Below are 21,674 nucleotides of genomic sequence, written 5' to 3'. Positions count from 1 at the left end.
GACGCGTGCTATTTGATCTATGTATTACCTTGCTATACGCTAAATGTTTTATTTTGTACTTTACATGGCGTGAGGGGGATAATTTTTGAAAAAAAATCTGAAAAGAAAATTTGATTTTTTGAAAGTTTCATCGGTTTTGTAGGTTTTGTAAAGGGAACACTACTCCATAGATCTTACAGGGCAGTCAAATCATTCAGGGCTTCGCTCTCGCTCCCTGTTACGAGCAGTTTTGTTGTTTTTTTAAATTCGGGTCTTGAGATCAATACTCCTTTGATTATTTTAAAACTGCGTCCAAAATGGGTTGTAAAAAATCGAAATTTATCTGGAGAAGAAAATCATCCAGAGGACAAGTGTTTAAGCTTGGGGAGGGGGAGTTGGAAAAGCAGCCAAAAACTTCTTTATTCATTTTGTCAATCATCTGTCCGTATTCTGGTATCAATCATTCTTGCTTCAAAACAACTTTCGGTAAGAGTCATTCATATGCTAACTTTTTAAGAACGGTCCGTCAAACATTTACGTGAAAAAACAGTTCCGAAAAGGGCGTGGTGAAGGGTTCGAATCCTTATACAGAAAATGTCGATCCCTATTCCCCGTAAGTCCGCATCTTGGTTTTTTTCGATTTTGAATTTCTTCACCTTAGTAACTTGCTGCAATTATTGATACGATCTGAAAAATTTTGTTAAATCAAAAATAGGTTAGTAAATGCTTCTACACAAAAAAAAAGATTATGAAAAATTATTTGTATATGTAAATATGTTTGTATTTAGATGTTTCATACGTTTTTAATGCAGCGCTTAATTACTCAAAAATGGTGGCTACATTTTGTTGATTATCAAAACTGATTAAATTTCTCAAAATTTTCAGAAACAAAATCTGTTTTGACTAAATTTTGCTTTTTGCATTCAGTAAAAAAATCGGTTCTTGCGCGAGTTCTGATTATAAACTCAAAGACAACGTTGCTGAGCCAAAAGAGTACAAAATAAGAATAGATATTTTGGTCCAGTTAGGAAAGATTTATGTGATAAAGTGTCAGCGCAACGCATAGACAAGACGATGCCGCCTTAACTGGCGCAGTGAGTGCTTTAAACCCAGACGCAATTGGAAGGAGGCTCTCAATTGGTGCTTAGATTTTGAGCAGTGACCTAGAACTGCATCTTACCCACATATCTCCCTGTAAAATCATCACAGTAATTTATGACCAGAAGACAAAAAAACGCTTACAATTGACGAGCAATGGAACACACAATCTTTAAAGACTTTAGCGCGCTGGCATGCATTAACATCACAGGAACATATCATTTCAGATCTCTAAAATAACGTGCTCAAAATTTCCCGGTAATTTTAGAGGGACGTTTACAATCTAACTATTGTTTGTAAGACTTCAAAGTATATAAAAATTGCTATGTTATTTTACAGACTCTTTTAGTTTCACGTCACTTAGAATCACGTCACTGTTTATATAACAATGAGAATTCGAGAATTGAGAATTGAAATTAGATTGCACCAAAGACGAAACAACTGGCGTGGTCCAAAGATTTCAGCAGAGTATGGGGTTCTACTTCCAGAAAACGTCCCAACATCTGGCCAATTTTCATTTAACTAGGCCAAAAAAATGTCTCGAGTTTTTTAAGCAATTAACCAATCAAAGTTTGCTGCAGCTCAATCAAACTTCTTCAGCGTTTTTTTCGGATCTATTAAAAAAGACCCTTTAAAAGGATTTGTAGATTCGCACGCACTCTAAATGCCAATTTTCCATTCTCTATATCTTGCGAAAAGATCTCGCATCTAAAATATTTCTGCAGGTTTGAGCGCAGGTCATCTATATCCTATAGATGATACAAAAGTAAAGTTTCCATTGAAAAATTAAAAAAACACACCGAGCAGAAATATTTTGTCACTTTCTTCAAAAGTCGGAATAAAAAAACGGGACTGAAAATGTTCTGAGAAAGAGCATTCCTCACCCTAAACCCGCTACTTGTTTCAAAATTCCGAGGTAAACAAATAAACAAGCCCTGTAACCATTTACGTTACCTATTTTGATTTACTTGGCGCCATTGAACTAGCGCCACCTATAATAAAAAAAAACAAAATAGTGCAATCCAGGCAATTTTTGAAACTTCAAAAAGGCGATTTTTGACAGACGATTTTTGAATCTGTAAACTTTAAAAACTTTTAAGTTTGGAAATTTTAAAAAAGATTTTTGAAACAGGCGATATTTGAAAGGCTTAACTCAATTAGAAAAAAGACTGCTGGTATCATGGCGAAATCCTGATTGCTTCGAGTGTAATTTAATGTCAATGAAATGTATATTTTTATATTTTGAGAAACATTGGTAAAATTTAGTTCAGTTTTCAAAACCCTCATACAATATAACTAACATAACTAACTTTGAGGAGGGAGCGCGCCGAAAAAACGCATTTTTTGTCAATATTTTTTCAAAAAGTGCCCAAAAACGCCACTTTCGGCCTGTTTTTTTTCTACTTTGCCTGCGGAGCAGACAATTTTTGATAAAATAGGGTCTTCATAGTGTTTTCGGAGAGTTCGGAAAATCAAATTGGTCGACCTAAAAAGATCCGCAAACTTTAAAAAAAATTTTGAGGAACCGCCCCCTGATGCGCACGAATATGCATGTCTTAGGTCTTCCCCCACCATATTGTGATCCCTTAAAAACTTCTGCGCACCCCATTGCTCCTACGCTATGTAAAGTGATGTAATTGGAGTCTAGTAACGTAGTAATAAGTCCAAATAGCTGGCCTTCATTCTATTTGGTTTCCTTTTTGAGGCGTATGATTAAATAGCAGCTCGCGGGTGAATAGCATAGAGCAACAGGGGTGGAAAATTGCGGGTTAATTGTCCTTTTTGAGGCGTATGATTAAATAGCAGCTTGCGGGTGAATAGCATAAAACAACACGGATGAAAAATTGCGAAAAATACCCTCTTAATATTACGAAAAAAAATATCACAGACGGAATGGAAACTTTTTTTTATAGTGCGCTGAATAAATCGAAATTTTTCAGAGGTTAAAAAAACTCCTTTCAAAAGTGACTGAGAAAAACAACTAAACTTAGCACAATTTTTGTTTTTGAAAAACGGAGCAAAAGTTCGATTTAACAATACACAACAATCAAATAGCTACGCCTTAGCGGGTTTGAAAAACCAAAATGGAATGCTTGACGGATTTACATCGCAATGCATCCTGATGAAATTGTCCCGAACTTGGATTTTCAGAGGCACCGTTAACTGTCAGTTGCGCTGTTAGTTGTCAGCTTTTTAACTGTTAGTTGTACTAATAAACACAGAGTAAAGTTTGACTAAATCTGATTTTTCGACTTTTTAGTAACACTTCATTTTGCGGTCACGCCCAGACCCTATGCTACTTCTCCTTAAGTGGTCAAAACAGCAAAAAAACTCATTAATTCAAAACTATTTCTGCTTATGATTCCATAGTCGAACAATTTCGTGCTATAAAAACACCTAAGCTTCACTTTTTTTTTAAATTTGCTGCGTTTTGAAATAAGAGCGCTTGTTTTTGCTAACTGTTCCGACTTTCGTAACGAAAGTAACGGAATGTTTGTGCTCGGGGTGGGTTTTTTTTCTTCAGACAATTTTCGACTTTTTAACTAGCCATTTTTGACGAGTTTTTGTTATATCATTCGAAAGCTATTGTTTTCTTGAGCTTAAACTTGAAAAGATATTTCACCTGTGATCATTTTTAGTAAAGTTATGGGGCTTTAAAGATTGCCATTTTGGCCAATTTGGGACAATTAACGCGCGATATATTTCGCGCTATTAACGCGTGAGTGGAGATTTAATCCGTCTTAGAAATCGTTCCAAATTGGTTCAAGGAAGCCTATATGTTTAAATGTTTTGTTAATAGGAGCAAAATCTATCACTTTGTACTTGATATGGCTAGTGAGGGGATGTTTTTACAAAAATCTCATTTTTTAAATTTAATTTAATTTTATTACATTACAGTTATTACTGCTATATATACCTTAAAAGGCAGTCGGAACATTCAGGGCTTCGCCCTGATACGAGTAGTCTTGTTTGCTTTTGTTTCGACTCCTGAAAATTTTGGATCGATCTACTTAACAATCTCGCCCCCTATGGTACCTATTTAAGAATCTTCACCCCTATAAATAAATACAGTAAATTAGTACTGAGCTTTCTATTGAGTATTCTAATTTTGCTGCTTTCTGATTGGTCGAAAAGTCGACCAGTTTGATCTACTTAACAATCCCCCCTTTTCTTGAGAAGGGTGGAGATTGTCAAGTAGATCCAAACATTTCAATTCATATCTAGATTTTTACAATTTCGCTATTCGATAACAAAGGAACTTAACTGAACTTAAAAATGAATGAAAGTTCAACCGAGAACAAGTAAATTTGAGCCTGAGCAAATTTTAAGATTTTTCCTGAAACAAAATCATCACGATCTATATTAGAGTCTGAACTACGTTCATCGACTGTTAATTAAAAACATGAAGCAAAGAAACACGAAATTATACATCTCTTTCGTAAGAATTCATATTTTTCTATTAGCTCGGTAGGCAGTCCTACAATTCTAAAATTAATTAAGAAATTGCTCATGCATGAGGAGATCGTACAGTGACTTCGAAGTGTCTCGCTTGGTCGAAGCTGGTTAGAGAAAGCGGTGGTTAGAGAGAGTGTTGAATAATTCAAAGCGTTATTCAGTCATTGCTTGCAAAAAACCTCTAGATTTTCGCGAGATAGGGGGCTCTGATTTTCTTTTTTTTTTGATATTTTCGTTGGCTTTTTCAATCACTACCAAAACTGTGCAAGCATTTTGGTAATTTTTTGAAGGTTTCAGCTAAAAAAACATATTTTTTTTTCAGAGCGTGCTTGCCTTCCGAATCAGTTTATGCGCGCCGAAGGCACACTACGAAAAAAAACTTTAGGGTTGCTTGGCTGAAAGTGCAAGAAAACAGTATTCAAGGGTGACCTTCCAAATATGGATTCGGTCACTTTTCTGAGGAAGGAAGTCTTTAACCAACCCCTCATCGCCGACCCCCTCCCCCCATTCCCCACCGTAAATCAGATCCTGCTCTAATTGTTAATCAAAGCTGATTACCAGTTAGTAATTATTAATGGTTATTCCTCAATTTTACTTAATTTTACGCGCACTAACTTCACTTTGGTATGAGGCAGAGTTTGTTTCATCCGTGCTAACTGCAGGTTGTATCTGAAGAGGTCACAATACTTTTCTCCTCCATTCAAAATTATAACTATTACAACTTGTTATAACTAAGTACAACGCCACTACGATACGATGAGACCACCGAGGTTTTGAAATGACCGAGTCTGGACACAAGTCGACATGAACCGATTCATTTGTGGGTATATCAATTCTAAACATTAGTGTGAGCTTAAACATACTAATATATAGGGTGAACCAGATTAGGGCTGAACTCTTTTAAAGTTCACATATGATAGTTGAAAAGTTTATATACACGATCGCAGCCTATGTTTCTTCGTCTTTTTTTCTTTTTACCTATTTTCCTTCTTTTCCATTATCTTAGACTGACAGCAGCTAGAGAAAGATACCGAAAACATTCAACAGCTAGCTAAAGACACATAAACCGTAATCATCGAACACGATCCACTAAACTAAGTCTCTCTATGAAAGTTTCGTAGGTTGACTGTTCGCTAAACTGATTGAGTATAAAAGTAAACTAAAAAGAACATTGACGCGCTCATTGTGTGCTATGGTACATGACCACTGAGCCATAGATTACAATAATAGGCCCATTTATATAAAAAAATCTTTCTCGGGTTTCGAACCGCATACCGTCAACTTTTTTATTCGAAAAAAATAGCCCCCCAGTATCCACATGCGGCCGAAACAATTCACGCCATTGTTCAAATTTAGGTTTATTTTAATTTTTTGAGGTGGGCGGTGAGCTGTGCCTATTATTGTAACCTAAAACCGACGGTAGACCATGATTGGGACATAGCAGGACACTCTATGGCTCTATGGCCTCGTGAGAGAGCTAGTAACTGGACTGTACTGCACTGCTCTATATTTTAATGTAGAGTACTGGTTTGTCGCTTACCGTCGCGGTGTCTCCGCCGAACACCAAAAAAGTGCTCGTCTAGAAATAGATACACTGCTGCTGATTCAAGGTTAGATTTAACAACTACTTTTTGACGTTTTAATTAAATAGTTTCGTCAATTGTTCGACACAATTTGTAATTTACAACAAACAGATTTTAAATGGGTATGTGCTGCCAAACTTCCTAACTTTGCTGCAATTAATTTTTGATCTTAACTGATTGCGCTGATTTTCATATTGCCTAAGTTGAATAGACGCGCTAAGCTAATGCTATTAAAATTTTAAACATCATTCGAAATTATCAGGGTACATATTACCCAATTAAATAAGTTTTAGCAGCAAAAACAAACCCCAGTGTTATCAGGTAGTGTTACAAAGCTAAAAATAATTGGAAGAAAACAGCTTTTTCACGAAAACTATATGCTTGAAACAAGTTTTTTATCTACTCTAGAAGCACAAGTTAAGCTGCAATGCATTTCAAAGGTGCTCCCAATTTTTTGGACTCTAATTATGGCTTTATTGTACCAGATGTTGCATACACTGAAGTTATTATTCAGCACATTTAATTGACTTCTACTAATCAAAACATGTGCTACACCCACATGTGCTACACCCACATAATACGTTCAGACATGAAGTAAAGCAAAAAACATATTAACTTACGGCTTCGAAGTCGGAAAAGGGTCCCATGCTTGTCAGCACCATGTTAGACTCCACCAAAAGAGGCTCAGCTAAAACATCAAAATACCCATTATATCGAGAGGTCACAGGATCGAACCCCGTTGCAGGGGCGGATGTAGGTAGAGATTGCAGGAAGGGGGCGGAGGCCCCTTTTCAGGGGCTCGACCACTGCCGACCCAAAAGATTGCCCTTTGGTTTTGTTTTTCAAAATATATTTTTTTGGCTGATTGATCCAATTTTTTTTATAGAAGCACCTTTGGCGCTAATATATTTCAAATTTTGAGGAGGGAGCGCGGGCCGAAAAACAAAATTTTCATCAAAATTTTCTAACAAGTGCCATAAGTTGCACTTTTTGGCCTGTTTTTTCAAAAATTGTCGGCGGTGCAGAAAACTGGGTCAAAGTGCGGTCTAAATAGTGATTTGGAAGAGCGCAGAAAATCAATTTGATCGATCTAAAAAGTTTTTTTTTTAATTCAGCTGAAACTACTTGACTATATCTGATTTCGAAAGTTGGTCCAACGAAGTTCTTTGTTTAAAAAAAAACAGTTCGCCAAGCTATCCGTCATCTAAAAGATTGATTAAAGCAAAATGAAAGGTCTAAACTTCCCTAGTCGATTAAGGGAGGTTATCTAGCAAGATCTTGCAAGATTCTTGCAAAAGAGGGTTATCTTGTAAAATCTTGCAAGATGGAGGTTATCTTGCAAGATCTTGGAAGATAGAGGTTATCTTGCAAGAATCTTGGAAGTGGGAGGCTATATTGCAAGAATCTTGCAAGAATCTTGCAAGATAACCACCCCAAAATTTCTGTCGAAAAACACAAAAAAATAACAAAAACTAAGGCTAAGATCAAAAAAATTGATTCTAGAACGAGAATCCAAAACTTTTTCGAGTTGATCTGAAAAAAATATATATATAATTTTTCAAAATTGACAGTTTGAATCGTTAAAAATTGTGCAGAGAGTGCTCCAGATGAATCATATGGGTTCTGATTTGCAGTGATTCAAATTTTCTCAAGCTCAGAAAAAAAACTTCAAATAATTTTGATATTTGTTTTGTTTTTCCAATCGAAAAAAAATGATCAAGTTTTTATTTGTTTTTATTGAGCTTAAATTTTTGTCAGTTTAATAGTTTTTTAATTAAAAAAAATATATATTTTTTTCAAAAAAAAAAACTACGAGACCAAACTGTGTATTTTGTGAATTCTGAGCGGAACCCGCGACATAGACGGTCATTTTCTTCTCATATTGTTCATCTGCTGAAAGTTACGTAAAAAAGATCCTGGAAGTGGCGCAAAAACGTGAACGATTTCTAGTTTTGAAAGTGGAATTTACTTTTTAGATTTCCAGAGAATAGAAACTTTACTTATTGATCCAGTTTCCTCAAGTTGGATTCATGTTATCAAAAAAGCGCTCATCATAAATTGTTCTAGAAATTTAAAGAGCTTAAAGAGTATCTATTTTTTTCTTTGAGTTTTGAAAGTTGAGATTTTTCAACAACGGCAGTGTTATTTTTTAATGTTTACTTGCGTTCATTACTCCTTTGCAATCTTCGATTGGCTATGTTCTAGGAAAAAGAAGCTTTCATTACAAACGACTTCTTCTCAAATGCGTTTACTGAAGATTTCATGGAGAATCCATCAGCTCATCTTGATTGACGTAATTGTGTGAAAAAACTGAAATAAAAAAACCAAATTTTCATCTTGTGCTTAATCTTTGCCTGTATTTATTTCTTTAAATTTATGTTCTCAATTAATGTAAATTGTGTTTTTCTTATTTTGAGAGAGTAAGGTATAAGTAGTCGATCAAAACTTGATGATAGCCGCCTATCACAAAAAAAATAAAAAAAAGAAGCTTTCTGGGGGCAACCGCCTAGCGGGCTGTGTGTATGTATGCGTAGCTAAGATTGCTTCCTTCTTCCATGAACGCTACTTGGTTGTCTTCGCGGGTAAAGCTACTTTTGCCCAAAAAAATTGTATCTTTAAAGATCTTGCAAAAAAAGGTTATCTTTAAAGGAGGTTATCTTGCAAGATCTTGCAAGAATCTTGCAAGATCTTTTAAAGAGATGCATCCTCTTTAAAAGAATCTTGCAAGATTCTTGCAAGACCTTGCAAGATAACCTCCCTTGATCGACTAGGGTTATTTCTCCCCTCTTAATTTTAGTGGTTAGTACGCGTTGCACGACATTATGTATGAGATATTGGGGACGAAAGAGGAGAAGGTCGGAATTTTCGAAAAAGGGGGCGTAATGCGAAAAATGGGGCTAAACGGGTAAGATCCAATAATAAACCTCAGCTTAAAGACAAAGGGAAAAGGGATCTGCGCTGTCAGCATAGTTACTACATAAGACTTTTCGTCTTCTCATTTTTCGTTTCAGCTTTTTTATTAATGTTTTAATTTTTAATAGCTCTACTAATACCATAAAAGCGTTGGCAAAGCCTTCTGACAGCCATTGTTTGGCGCCGGAAGCATCAAGCAGCGGCGCAATAAATTTCCGACAGTTCCATTGTACCTAACAGAAGGCTACCTCCGCAGGTCGTTGAAAATGCCTTAAGACCTCTTACTGAAGCCATATTCCGGAAAACCAGAAAACCGACAGTTTTAGCGAATAAAAAAAGTGTAGTTCAGTCGAATCAAATTTTAAAATATCCCATTTTAAATAGAAGTAACTAAATTAATTTGAGAGATCAACATTGAGGCCGATTAAAGCTCTGCAATCGTGATTCGCTTTCAAAATCAAGCTATAGAAAATTTGTTTTAGCTGGGTCAAAATTTGAATGAAAATTAACATGCGCAGACTACAATTAACATTTCAAGTTTTTACCAATATTTATGCTATGATTTGAAAATTGGAATCTGCTCATGCTTGTTGCAGCGGAAAAATTTTTCAGAATGCGATATTTTTTATGCTAAGAACCAGTTGCAGAAAATGAACAGTGTAGAATGGTCTTTTTATTTTTTTATTTAATAAACTTTTTCTTTTCTAGAAACTAAGTGATTTCAAATCAATTAGTTAGTTGCTAATTGATACTTACTTAAATTACTTAGGCGTATTTTCCGATTCTCCATGTAGGCAGCTTGGTTGTAAGTCAATTGTTGGTTTTGGCACGTTACAAACGGCCTCGTTTTGAAGTAGAAAAAAGGGGTTAGGATGGTTCCTAAACATAAAACCTAGACACTGGCAATTCCTGAAAGAGGCTCAGCTGACATCAGTTGTGGCTGTGTCAGAGATCTATTGGCTATTATGGTTTCGTTGTGGGTTTTATTTTGTGGATGCTGCTTGTTGGATGATGCTGATGCATCTGCTAATCTAACTAGTAGTTGTTGTTGATTAATGGGTTGCTGCTGCTGTTAATTGTGGCTGAAGTTTGAATTCATGCATCTCTGGGCAAATGAGATTCATGTTTCTCCTTAAGTTATTGCAATAAATTTTCTAAAGTTCTGTTGTGTTTTATCCAAGTCTTTTTGTCTTATTGTTTTGTTTGTAGTTCGAACGAGCAATTGGTTTTTGAGAGTGTTTTTTTTGCGTTTTGTCGAGACGTTCTGTCCTGATGGCTTGATTTTAGTAAGTCGCTTGCTGATTGATTGTTTGATGAGGTTATTATCTCCTGGAAATTTTAGTTTCCCTCGGCGTTTTCGAATGCGTTGTTGTTTCTGAATCCGAAATCCTGAGTTGTTTTACCTCGAAAACTAGTAAAGAAAAAGGGATTTCCTCAAACAGGTTTTTGTCTCCGTGTTGAATGTTTTCGAAACACTTGCTAACAATTTTGCTGTTGGGGCTGTTTTTTTTGGGGTACAGCTGCTCTTCCATTCTTCTGTTGGGATCCAAATTGTTATTTCGACTGAGATCAGATTTGAGCGTGAAATTTGTAGTTGTTATTGATGCTGAAAATTGTCGTTGATGGGAGTTGCTTTCGTTGGCCAAAACTCTGGCCGTTTTCTTCTGCCGGGAATGATTCTGCAGGCAATGGTCATTGGTCTGTTGAGGCGTTTGATGATAAGTAAAACTTTTGTTTTCATTTGTTGCCAATTCAACTTCTCAAGTTTTTTCATCCTTCAGTGGGATGCTGTAGAGTATCGTCTGTGCTAGGAATTCTACAGAAATATTCAAAATGTAAGTTTTGAATGAAAACAATGTCTCTCTCTGCAGATGCTGGTTGAAGTTGTCTTGGCTGATTCATTCAAATTATTGATGCTAACGTGACTGTTGCTGTCGGTCTGTTTTCGTCATGGTTGATGAAAAAAGAATAGTTGAGCGTCCTGACCTTCTGAGAGTTTTTCCGTTGTTTCGCGTTTTTCTTTGTCAGTTCTTGTTGTTAAGTTGACTCATCTGTTTTTGGTTGCAGCAGCTGGTCTCGTTCCCTTACCTGCAGAGAATTTCAAAAGACGATGTTGGAGTCCGCGAGAAATGTTTGTGTTTCTTTCCTTATTGGGTTGCTGTAAAAGGACTGTGTTCAGATCTGCGGCTTTTTAATTTTCTTCTGCCTTAGTTAGAGTGCTGTTGTTTGAAAAAACTAATGATTATTTCAAACCCGTACAAAATATGTTTTTTTCTTTCTGTCAAAATTTGAAAATAAAATGGCTGGTTTGTCATGATTCTGTAACTGGTGCTGCTGATATCTGCTGATGGTTGTCTGTTTTTGGTCGGTTCAAACAAAATTGTTTATATTGCGTGATGTTCAGAAACTATTTTTTCTTCTTTGTTGTCTATCAAGTTTGGTTCTGCAAGTTTCCTTCCCAGAGATTCCACTCCGCGTGGATTTTTAGCTGATATTTTTTTTTTCATTTGTTGGTTAATAAGATACTGATGTTGCCGGTTTCTAGCTCGGTGCATATTGAGTTGATTACTTAAAATCCATTAGAATTTTAGTTTTTTCTGTCTGTCGTGCTGAAAAAGGAAGATAAATTAGCTGGTCTGTCAAGATTTTGTAACAGATGCTGCCGAAATTTGCCGTTAGTTGTCTCTTTTTGGTTAGTTTAGGTGAAATGGTTGCTATCACTTGATGTGCAGAAACTTTTTTCTTTTTTTGTTGTCTATCGAAAGTTGGTCTTGCAATTGGCCAACGCAGAGATGTTTTCACTGTGCGTGGAACCTTAGCTGATCCTTTATTAGCCATTTGGGGGTTAATTATATCGATGTTATCGGTTGCTAAGTGTCGGCGAGCTTGGGAAAAGCGATGAGATTTAAAGGGCCGTTTTTTCTACAGACTACAGGGGCTGTTGAGCTTATCGGTTTCCGCTGCTCTGACATTGATGTCAACCTTCAAAAAAAAATTTCGAACACCGAATGATATTGAAACATCAGTTGTTGTTAAATCAAAAAATCTTCCAACGAGGGTCGAGTTGCTGGATTTTGTTTCCTGTAGTTCTAAAAAACGTGATGTTGTCTGTGATATGTAGCTCTGTTGTCGTTGATTGTCGTGCGATGATGTAGAATGATGCTGGTTGCGTTTCAGCAAGTGTGATTTGATGGGCAATTTTCCACTCAGTGTTACTGACTGAGGCAGTTGTAACTAAAATTTTTGCCCACGGGTTTCTTTTTTTTCTTCGAAAAGCGAATGGCGATACTGGCTTCAGTATGCTGGTTGATTGTTCTGTCCGAAAAAGGCAAGTTTACTAATGTCTGCTGTGAAAGCTGGTTGGCTCAAGGTCGTAATCCGTTGGCGTGTCGAGGTCGTGTTGATGTCATTTTCTGTTGCTTGAATCAGACCGAATTACATGTTTCATTTAATTGGGTTTTCATCGAATGGTTTAATCTCGATCTTTGGTGGTCGCGTCATCTGGCTGCTGGAAACTTGTGACTTCATGTTTTTGTTTGATGGACTAAAAAAGCAATTTTTTCCTGTGTTGAATTCCGAGCGGCTATCTAACTGACGGCGTTGCATGTCAGCAAATGGCGTCCATGATGCAGAATGGCAGATTTCATGATTATGCGATTGATTCAATAAGAAAGTTGATCCTGGAGTAAAAATTCCTTACCATTGATATTCATGGGGGGTTGCATTGTCGTGTCTGTTGTAGCTGCGATATGTGATTACATTTGTAGAGGAAAGTAGCCGACCAAATCTATCAATTTCTGCATGACCTGTCCTCATTTTTGCATGACTTGTTGCTGCAGTAGCTTCGTATTCACCGGCGATGTTATCATTGGAGGTTGTCGTTTTGCTGTCGCGTGATCAAATGAGTGCTGCTGTTTGGCAAAATCAGCTATGCAAGGCGTGAAAAAAATTGTCTCAGTCGTTTTTCTCGTACCATATTTTTCTCGTGTCTGCAGTCATTATGATTTCGCCGTGTTCTTCTTGTATTTTGGTAAAGCGGTTGATGAGATCCTCTGTGGCGTCGGTTGTGTGGTCTACCAGGTAGTTTGTGGCTTCTCTCAGATTGCTGATTGTTTTCTTCATTAATATCTCTGAGTCAGCTTGCTAAAGTTCGTATTGATCTCACCGGTATTTGTCCTATTCTTCTGAACAGGAGAGCTAGTTGGGCGATGAGAAAATTGATCTGGAGAAAGTGATTTTGTTGGGCACTCGTTGACATTGCATTTGTCGTAGATGACGTATCCAGTGGTAGCTAAGACCTGTTTTTGTTAGCTCATATCTTAGATAGCTAGACTTGAACTTCAAAGAAGCGAAGCGAAGCGAAAAAAACAATGGTGCGGTAAGTATTTTTTCAATTAAGTATAACGATAAAAAAATAACCAAAAAACACAAATGCTTTTTAGTAGATTGTAAAACCAATTGTAATTTTTACGTCCTTGTATCATATTTATATTATGTTGGTCAAAAACTTGAGAAAGTTTTTTTTATTCAAGGCAACCTCAAAATGAGTGTATTTTGATTGGCACTGAAGAGGAAGGGTTAAGGCTAAGTGTGTTTTCTAGCAGTTTATTGAGTTCCATGTAAAAAAGGAAACTTGTAACAGGGTCACTCTATTCTTTTTTATACTATACTCTTACATTTTCTAGAATTTAAAAATTTGTATATCAGTTAGTTGGTTTCACGTGATAGTTACTTCAGTTTGTCATTTTTTGAGCTCAATTGATTCCTATTATTTAGGCGAGTTTTCAAATTTGCGAGTGCACAGATTAATTTTAAATCAATTGTTGCAATTGGTACGTTACATTGGAAGTTTCACCCACTTTTCTAAATGAGCCAAAGTAGTCTCAATTTGAAAACCTCATAAATGCGGGAAAGTTATTGCACGAAAAATATTGTTATAGTTTTGAGCTCAAATCTAAGTATCAAGAAAGTCTTAACTAACTTTGGGCAACGTTAAATAACCAAACTTACAGAACAGCTGGATGAGTCAAATTTTTTTACAGAACAGCTGGATGAGTCAAATTTTTTTACAGAACAGCTGGATGAGTCAAATTCGTTTGCTTCTAGATTATATAAGTGTTCTGACAAAGCTCCTCAAAGGTGTTTCGAAAGTCAAATTGTTACAATAAATGGAACTGTTTGTAAACGTATACAAATGTCGGCAAGGCTCAACGCAACTGTTGTGATTCAAAAAGAATCAAGCAACCTGATAAATCCTTGATTATGGAACTGTTGTTGTTTTGCGCGTTAACTATATTTCAATGTCCTGAAAAATTGTAGGCAAAATTTAGGCGTTTGGTTAGCTCAGCCCGTGAAAAGTTTTTCTGGCTTACCAGTTATTAGCGGTTTCAGATGAACATTGTCGGGGGTGGATCCAGGATTTTCTCGACGGGGGGAGTGGTGGATTTTCAAAAAAAAAAATTCTCGAAGTATTGTTGTTTTTTAGGTCAACCAAATTGATTTTCCGAGCTCGCTCAAAGCACTAAAAAGACCGTTTTGAAAAACCCGCAGGCAAAACTTTGAAAAACCGGCCAAAGTGTCTGTTTTTAGGCACTGTTTGGAATTTTTGACCAAAACATCGCTTTTTTCAGCGTGCGCTTTCCCATCGAAATTAGTCAATATTGGCGCCGAAGAAGCCTTTAGAAAAATTTTAGGGTCCGTAACCAAAAAAGGATATCTCAAAATAGTACAAAGGGGGGACCCTTTGGGTCGACAGGGGGTCGAATCCGTAAGGGGAGGCATCCGCTCCCCCCCCCCTCCCCCTAAATCCGCCCCTGACATGAATCAAAGTTTCAGTGATCCAAATTCTTCCGTGGAAGCAATTAAAAAACTGAAGTCGATAAATATAGAATGAATTCAAACAACCAAATAAACAAAGGTTGTAAGAATAAATCCAATGTGATGATAGGCTCATCAATTCACGAGACAGACTCATCCATTCTCACACATCTCGTGAGCAAACGGCGTTTTTAGGCACTTTTTGGAAAAATTTTGACCAAAAAATTGCGTTTTTTCGGCGCGCGCTCTCCCCTCAAAATTAGTATACATTGCCTTGAGAAAAATTTTAGGGTCCATCACCAAAATGGATATCTCAAAATAGTACAATGTGGGGACCCTTTGAGTCGGCAGGGGGTCGAATACCTGAAGGGAGAGGGCGTCCCCCCTATATCCGCTTCTGCCCATTGTAGTGAGGTCGTCTACCAAAACGTTTTAAAAGGTTGCTAGGAAAATACTGGACCACTCCGGCCCTTAAACGGTTACTCCAACCATGGAAGCTTGAGTGTTTTTCTGCTTAGGTCAGTTTTACTCATTGGTGTGCTGAAACTACTGCTGTGCCAAAAAAACTGCGTTGAGACTAGACTGTAAGCGAGGTCGTTCAAAAAAGTTTGGTATGTTTTTACAGGCTCCAATTCTGGTTGCTTGCTAAAAAGTCTGCTACTTGTCGCGTCAATTCTCGGATAGGGTTGCTTATTTTATTTGCTCTTGCAAGCGCTTGCGCGCGCCTTAAAAGTTTCACTGAAGTCTAAGATATCTTTTCTTTCAAAGGATCTTTCAATGACCGATTGGAATCATCATTTTCAAACAATGACCTGACATCCTAGCATTGCCGTTTTCATGATAAATTCAAACGCAGATCAATAAATTGATGGATCAACAATTGATTATAATGTATTAAAATGTATTATAATTGATTATAATTGGATCTCAAAAAAGAGATTAGAATCGATTATTAATTGATTAAAATTAACTTTTTTCTCACTTTTATTAAAAACTCATTACGAGGCCAAACTGTGCGCTGGATAGGCGGACAACCTTGTATCTGTATGTTTCTGGGTTCCAGAGACAATTCTTTTAACATATAAATTTTTTGTCGGTACGACTAAAGGAAATTGAGAAAAATTGAGAAAAAATTGATTTTAATTAAATCATAATCGGTTATAATCTCTTTTTTTTGAAATCAAATATAATCAATTATAATACACTATAATCGATTATAATAGATTATTTTTATCTAATTTTCTGTTTTATTTGTTTTGCAGAAAAATCCATTATAATCGATTGTAATTGATTATAATCCTTTTGTTTGCCCATTTTGTTGCCGAACTTCCACCGGAATTGCTTATATTTTATACTTTTTGAAGACTTTGGCTTAGGTGAAAAATGGGAAAATTGTTTCAACAGTTTTCAAATCAATTCAAATTTATAACATTCTTTTTTTTCCATTTCTTCTTGATTATAATTGTTTCATGATGCACATTTTAAGTTTGTTTTGACCACCAAAACATCAGCACACTATTTCAGTTTCATGATTTATATAGCAGAGTTATGTTTCGCCTACCGCGGGATTCTTTCAACTAATATAGAGGGATTTCTATCAAACTTTTGTTTCGTAGTAAAACTTTGTGTTCAGATAAACCAAAGACTGGCAAGGCATCTCATTTTTAGAGATTTTCGACAGAAAAAAGTATTAAAACCTATTATAATAGATTATAAAAAATTCTAAGTGATTATATGGTATTATAAGATTTTATAAGATAACATAAGAGATTATAAGTGATTTTCGGAAAAATAATTTATTACTATAGTTGATTATAAATTATTGTAATGTCACAAAAAAGGTTATCATTATAATGGATTACAATTAGTTTAAACATTTAAATTTGGCGCTGATAAAAAATTAGAATTATGATATAAAAAACAATTATAATTGTAATATAATCGATTATTTTCTCTTTTCACTGAGTGCGGGGTTGACATTTTTTGTGAATTGTCTGTTGTGGTGACAAAAACGAGTCAAGTTTCTGGATTTTGTTTTTCGTTTTTGCTTTTCTCGGGTTCAACCACAAAATGCATCGTGTTTGCGGCATTTATTACTATACTTCTTCGACATATACCAGCCACTCTGTTACAGTTTTTTTTTCTGCTGCTGGTATGCAGCTACGTATCGTTACGAATTATGCTCTCTTCTGGGCTGCAATTACTTTATTGAGGAGATCAAGTCGATATGTAAAATCAAAGTGTCGCCTTTTGGTACTCACCAATCAAAGTGTCGCCCTTTGGTGCTATTTTATGCCAACTGTCAACGATTTGCGGCCGAACAACCCTACAGTTTTTCTACAAGCGCAATCGGCGCTAATACATACTAATTTTAAAGGCGAGCGCGCGCCAAAAAAACGCGATGTTTTGATCAAAACTTTCCAACAAGTGTCCAAAAACTGGCCTACGAGTTTTTGTTCTGTTGCTTCAAAAACTTTTGAAAATCTTCCCCCTCGTAGATCCGTTCCTGGTTCAATAACAAAGCTCTTTATTGTTTCTGAGGTGAGAAGCAAAGTAAAACTCTAACTGTTTTTATTCCTCCCTCTTTATAAAATTAATAGTGATATTTTTTCAAAAAGATGCAAAAATGTTTTTTCTTCAATGTTTATAGGTTTTTTGTTAAAAAGGCCCAACAGTTTGGTTGAGTGGCTGTCTCTGGAAATGGTCTTATCTCCATGAAAAATCCAGAAAAGAAGCTGATTTTTTGTGAAACTACCATTGGTAATTTCATGTTCAATTGAAACCGCTATGTGAGTAAGAGTCGTAAGAATATATAAAATTCAGAAATAAAAAAATACATAAGCTTTTGAAACAAAAAACCTTACAAAAATAGGCTAAAAATTCATAAACTATTTTTTTTCATAACCCTATAATGATGGTGGCTCGGAATTATAAATTTGTTTGGACCGAAGCTCGTTCCTTTTTTATAATAAAATGAAAGGTTCTTGCTCGCATTGGAGTTTCTTGGATGATAGCCAATTATTTTGTCATTTTATAGTCTCTATACATGAAATTACAAAAGTAACCGTTTGAAACCATCAAGGATGGATTATACTCCGAATACTTTTTGTAACAATATAATCCATTATGATCAATTATAATCGATTATAATGGATTTTTTGAGAATTTATAGGTAAATTTTGCAAAACTTGCAAGTTAGCTCATTTCCGGTTTAGTGAAGTTACTACGGATTACATTTCATAAATTTTTTATTTTTCCCATATGATTTTACACTTTTCTCTAGTTTTTCAAATTGGCGGTTTAACATTTTATTTAACTGTTGATTTTATACCATCACCATAGTAAAAAAAATACCATTTGCCCACTACCCCCACCTACTGTCCCTCTCTCCGTGGATAGGGGAGGTGGTGGGGTAAAATGCGGAGGGATATTTTAGAAATTAGGGGTGGGGGTAGTTTTAGGGGAGACAAACTTTTTTGAGTTTTTGTAGTTTGGGTTTTAAGCTTGCCGAGCGTTGATTTTGTAATAATTAGGTGTCATTTTGATGTAATTTTGCAAATTTCTTATCCAAATATTTCAAGAATTTATTTACCTGTAAATAATAATCTGCAGAAAAAAATCAATTTTCATGGATTTTTGTGGCCTGAAAAATCCATTATGTTGTCAAAATAATTGATTATAACGCATTTTTAAGTATTAAAAACAATCATTTATACTCAGCTGAAAATTATTTCCAATGCGTCATGAGAAACGATTATATGGCCTACGTTTTTTGCCGATAAAGTCTACTATAATCGATTATTTCCCATGAAACATCAGTGCGGGTGGCTGGTTCATAAAACCAAAAAGTTAAATTTCTGTGTATTTTTATGGTTCATATAAGCAAAATTTGTGACTATCAAAAAAATCATAATTTACAAATATTTTTAAATGCTTTTTATGTACGAAAGTATTAAAAAACTTTTCCTTATAACTTTCAGTTTCTGTTCTTTTGATAAGTTTTATATCGTGAGTAAAACCAGCTCAAGTCAGTAGCTAATTGAATAATTCTAAGAAATAAGCTTTTTAAAAATAACCAGCTTTTAGCTCCCTGCTTCCCAACCAAAATAATTTTCTATTTCATGAAAATCTTTGATTGCACAGAATTTTCCGATTAGGGCTGTGAAAAACCTTTTCTTCTAAAAAATAATCAAAAGAAAAAATCTGTTTTTGGTTTATAATTCAAAAATCATTACAAACCAGTTTTTCTTGTCTCTGAAAAAAGTAACGATACTGTATTGGATAGGATTCAAACTTCCTGTAAGACAAAAAGACAATCAAAATCAAAATTGGTAAGAAAAAACACTTTAGGGCATAATTTTCTCCGAATGGTCAGAAAGACATTTAAAACCTTGCAAAAAACAGCTTTTAGAGGCTAAATCAGACAGTAAAATCTATCTTTAAAAAATTTACTTAGAAAATTGCCTGGTTTTTCACTACCAGGCGCAAGGAACCGGTTGTTTTTAGCCGTTATAAATTTGTGTACTTTTTTTCTTTTTTTTTAATTGGTTCCCATCAAATTAGCAAAGACTAGATTTCCGCTGCATACATGCATACAATCTTGGATAATTTGTTTTGTACGTTTCGAGCAACTGCTCTATGTTATAGACAAAAATATGTACAATTTTAAAATGCCTTTTTTCGAAAGTGTTTTTTTTTGTACAGATTTGATTTCGAGAACAAAAAATGGGAAAAAAAATTTGGGCACTTTCAAAATTTTACCGTCTAGATTTCTCAAAACGTTTTATGAGAATTGAATGACTAGCGTTTTTTCATAAGCTCCAAATTTGTAATTGTATGACTAGCATTTTCGGTGTTCGACGTTCACACCGGGTAATTTATTAGCCAAAGAGCTTGGCACATAGTTCGCTGAATTTAAAAAAGCTCTCTCTATGAAACAGCTCGGCAATCGAGCAAAGCGGTTTATATGATGTGCGACTTTTCAACTTTTTACGAACTTCTAGAACCCAGTTTGGCCTCTTAATGAATACATGAAAAGTATATATTACTCATAATTGAAGCAATTGGACGATGAATTCTATTTAAACTGAGGAATTGCACTTGTTTCTTACACTCTTGGAATCCGGGCCTGATGTACATGTCGTAGTTGTTGAAAATGCTGTCCAGCAGCTGAGTCATCACCAGACTCTTCCTTTTGCTCTCCTCCAACTCCTCCCTGGTCAGATGGGGTGCGTCCATCTCGTTCTCCTCGTCACCGTACCCTGCATATGACCCCATCGCATTCCTCCTCTCCCTCCTCACTCTCTCTCGCTCTTCGTCTATCTCCGCCCTCCGCAGCACCGCTTCGTCCATCACATCCTGCAAAGAAGGCACCTCACGTCGCACCAGAGTCCGAGGAGTCCTGGCGAACCTGAAAAAAGACAAGAAGGTGGGTGGATACTAGTGTTCAAAAACCTGACTGTAAAATCATTTCGCGGAATACTCCAGTTAATTGAAGTTTTAAAATTAGTTTCGATTTTGGCGCCTAACATTGATATCCAGCCAGAGTGGCCAGATTTAGAAAGTGTCATGTACTTCTAGTAAAACAAAAAACTGTTTTTATTTATTATAGGAACCTCGCTAGATTCAAAAATAATGTAAATTATGGACACATTTTAACATCAAACAAGATCAATTTGAGCGGTGTTATGATGTTTTCTGCCTACTATGAACTAAAGATGCAATCAAATACGTTGTTCGCGTTTTTAGAAATTACTTGAAAATATTTTTTGATGGTGAGAGCTTCTGTTTAAAGTCCTTTCGTAATACTAAAGGCAAAACTTTTTGTTTCAAGCAGAAAGCGCACTAACGAGCACAAATGCTTCTGAAGAATACTACTGACTGTGAAATCATTTTGCGTAATACTCCAGTTTATTGAAGTTTCAAAAATAGTTTCGCTTTTGGCGCCTAATTGAGGCACAAAACGACTGAAGATAATAGCATAATGAAAGTCACTTACCAACTGGAGAAAAAGGCATCCGTTGGTAGAATTACAATCAGTTCCAATTGCATAAGAATTGTGATCAAAAAAAACTGTGTCCTCATTTTTGATGGCCAAGAAATTCCTGTCTTTCGTCTGGATCAGATATCTATTTCAAAATAAACTAGATCACTGATAGTTAACTTTTATCAAATCTGTGTGAAAAAAATGCTAAGCCTGAATCAATTCAATTATTTTTTAAGTACATAAGCATACCATACCCATACGATTTAAACATGGTCTTCATTTTTCTTCATGGTGGGTTCATTTTAAAATAGGGGATGGAATATGAAATGAGTTGATCAAATTTTAATTATAAGCAACCACATCCCAAGGGGATTATGCCTAATTAATTCGAAAAATATGAGGTGAAGTACATACCTGTTATTTGTTCACATCAATATAGATACTAGAAGTTCGGATTTTAAAGCAGTTTTTTTGAGATGAAAAATTTGATTCCTTGTGAAAGAAACATGCGAAATGCGAAAAACTGTTGATCAAAAATATATATTTCGAGCTTTGCTTTATAAAGTCGGAACAATAAGCTTTTAAAGCTGAGTTATGCAAAAAAAATAGAAAAAAAAGGGAGGGGGTTGTTTTAATTAAAAATGAAAAAGAGATCTGCAGTCCAGTGCAAGAGAAGGCAATAACTATTGGGGCGAGCGAAACGAAGGTGGGAGAGGGGGAAGAAAGAGAGTACGACAAAGAAAGGAATAAATATGGGATAAATATCGGGCCATAAAGCGGTTGAATTGCCGTCTCAGTTGTGCATTTGTGGCAAAACTAACACCGGACACCAAGAGTAACGC

General features: G+C 35.7%; 1 protein-coding gene across 4 annotated transcripts in view; it reads right to left on the bottom strand.

Annotated features, from left to right (window-relative positions):
* LOC134844659 (gamma-aminobutyric acid receptor subunit alpha-1-like) overlaps window positions 1–21,359 on the bottom strand; it is a 41,543-nt gene extending 20,184 nt beyond the window's left edge. For 3 of the 4 annotated variants that reach the window (XM_063861460.1, XM_063861461.1, XM_063861462.1), the window contains exons 1-4: window positions 21,247–21,359; window positions 20,845–20,974; window positions 19,958–20,256; window positions 6,737–6,804 (exon numbers count right to left, since the gene is read on the bottom strand). In XM_063861460.1, coding sequence (XP_063717530.1) covers window positions 6,737–6,804; window positions 19,958–20,256; window positions 20,845–20,930 — 453 coding nt within the window. In that variant the 5' untranslated portion in view covers window positions 20,931–20,974; window positions 21,247–21,359. Of the gene's footprint in view, window positions 1–6,073; window positions 6,113–6,736; window positions 6,805–19,957; window positions 20,257–20,844; window positions 20,975–21,246 lie in introns of all 4 variants that reach the window. The other variant, XM_063861459.1, reaches the window with a different exon arrangement.
* Between the last annotated feature and the right edge of the window lie 315 nt (window positions 21,360–21,674).

Source organism: Symsagittifera roscoffensis, chromosome 4 (assembly GCF_963678635.1).
Source record: "Symsagittifera roscoffensis chromosome 4, txSymRosc1.1, whole genome shotgun sequence".
NCBI lineage: Eukaryota > Metazoa > Xenacoelomorpha > Acoela > Convolutidae > Symsagittifera > Symsagittifera roscoffensis.
Note: the sequence above shows the minus strand (reverse complement) of the source record. Positions and strands in the feature narration are given on the sequence as shown.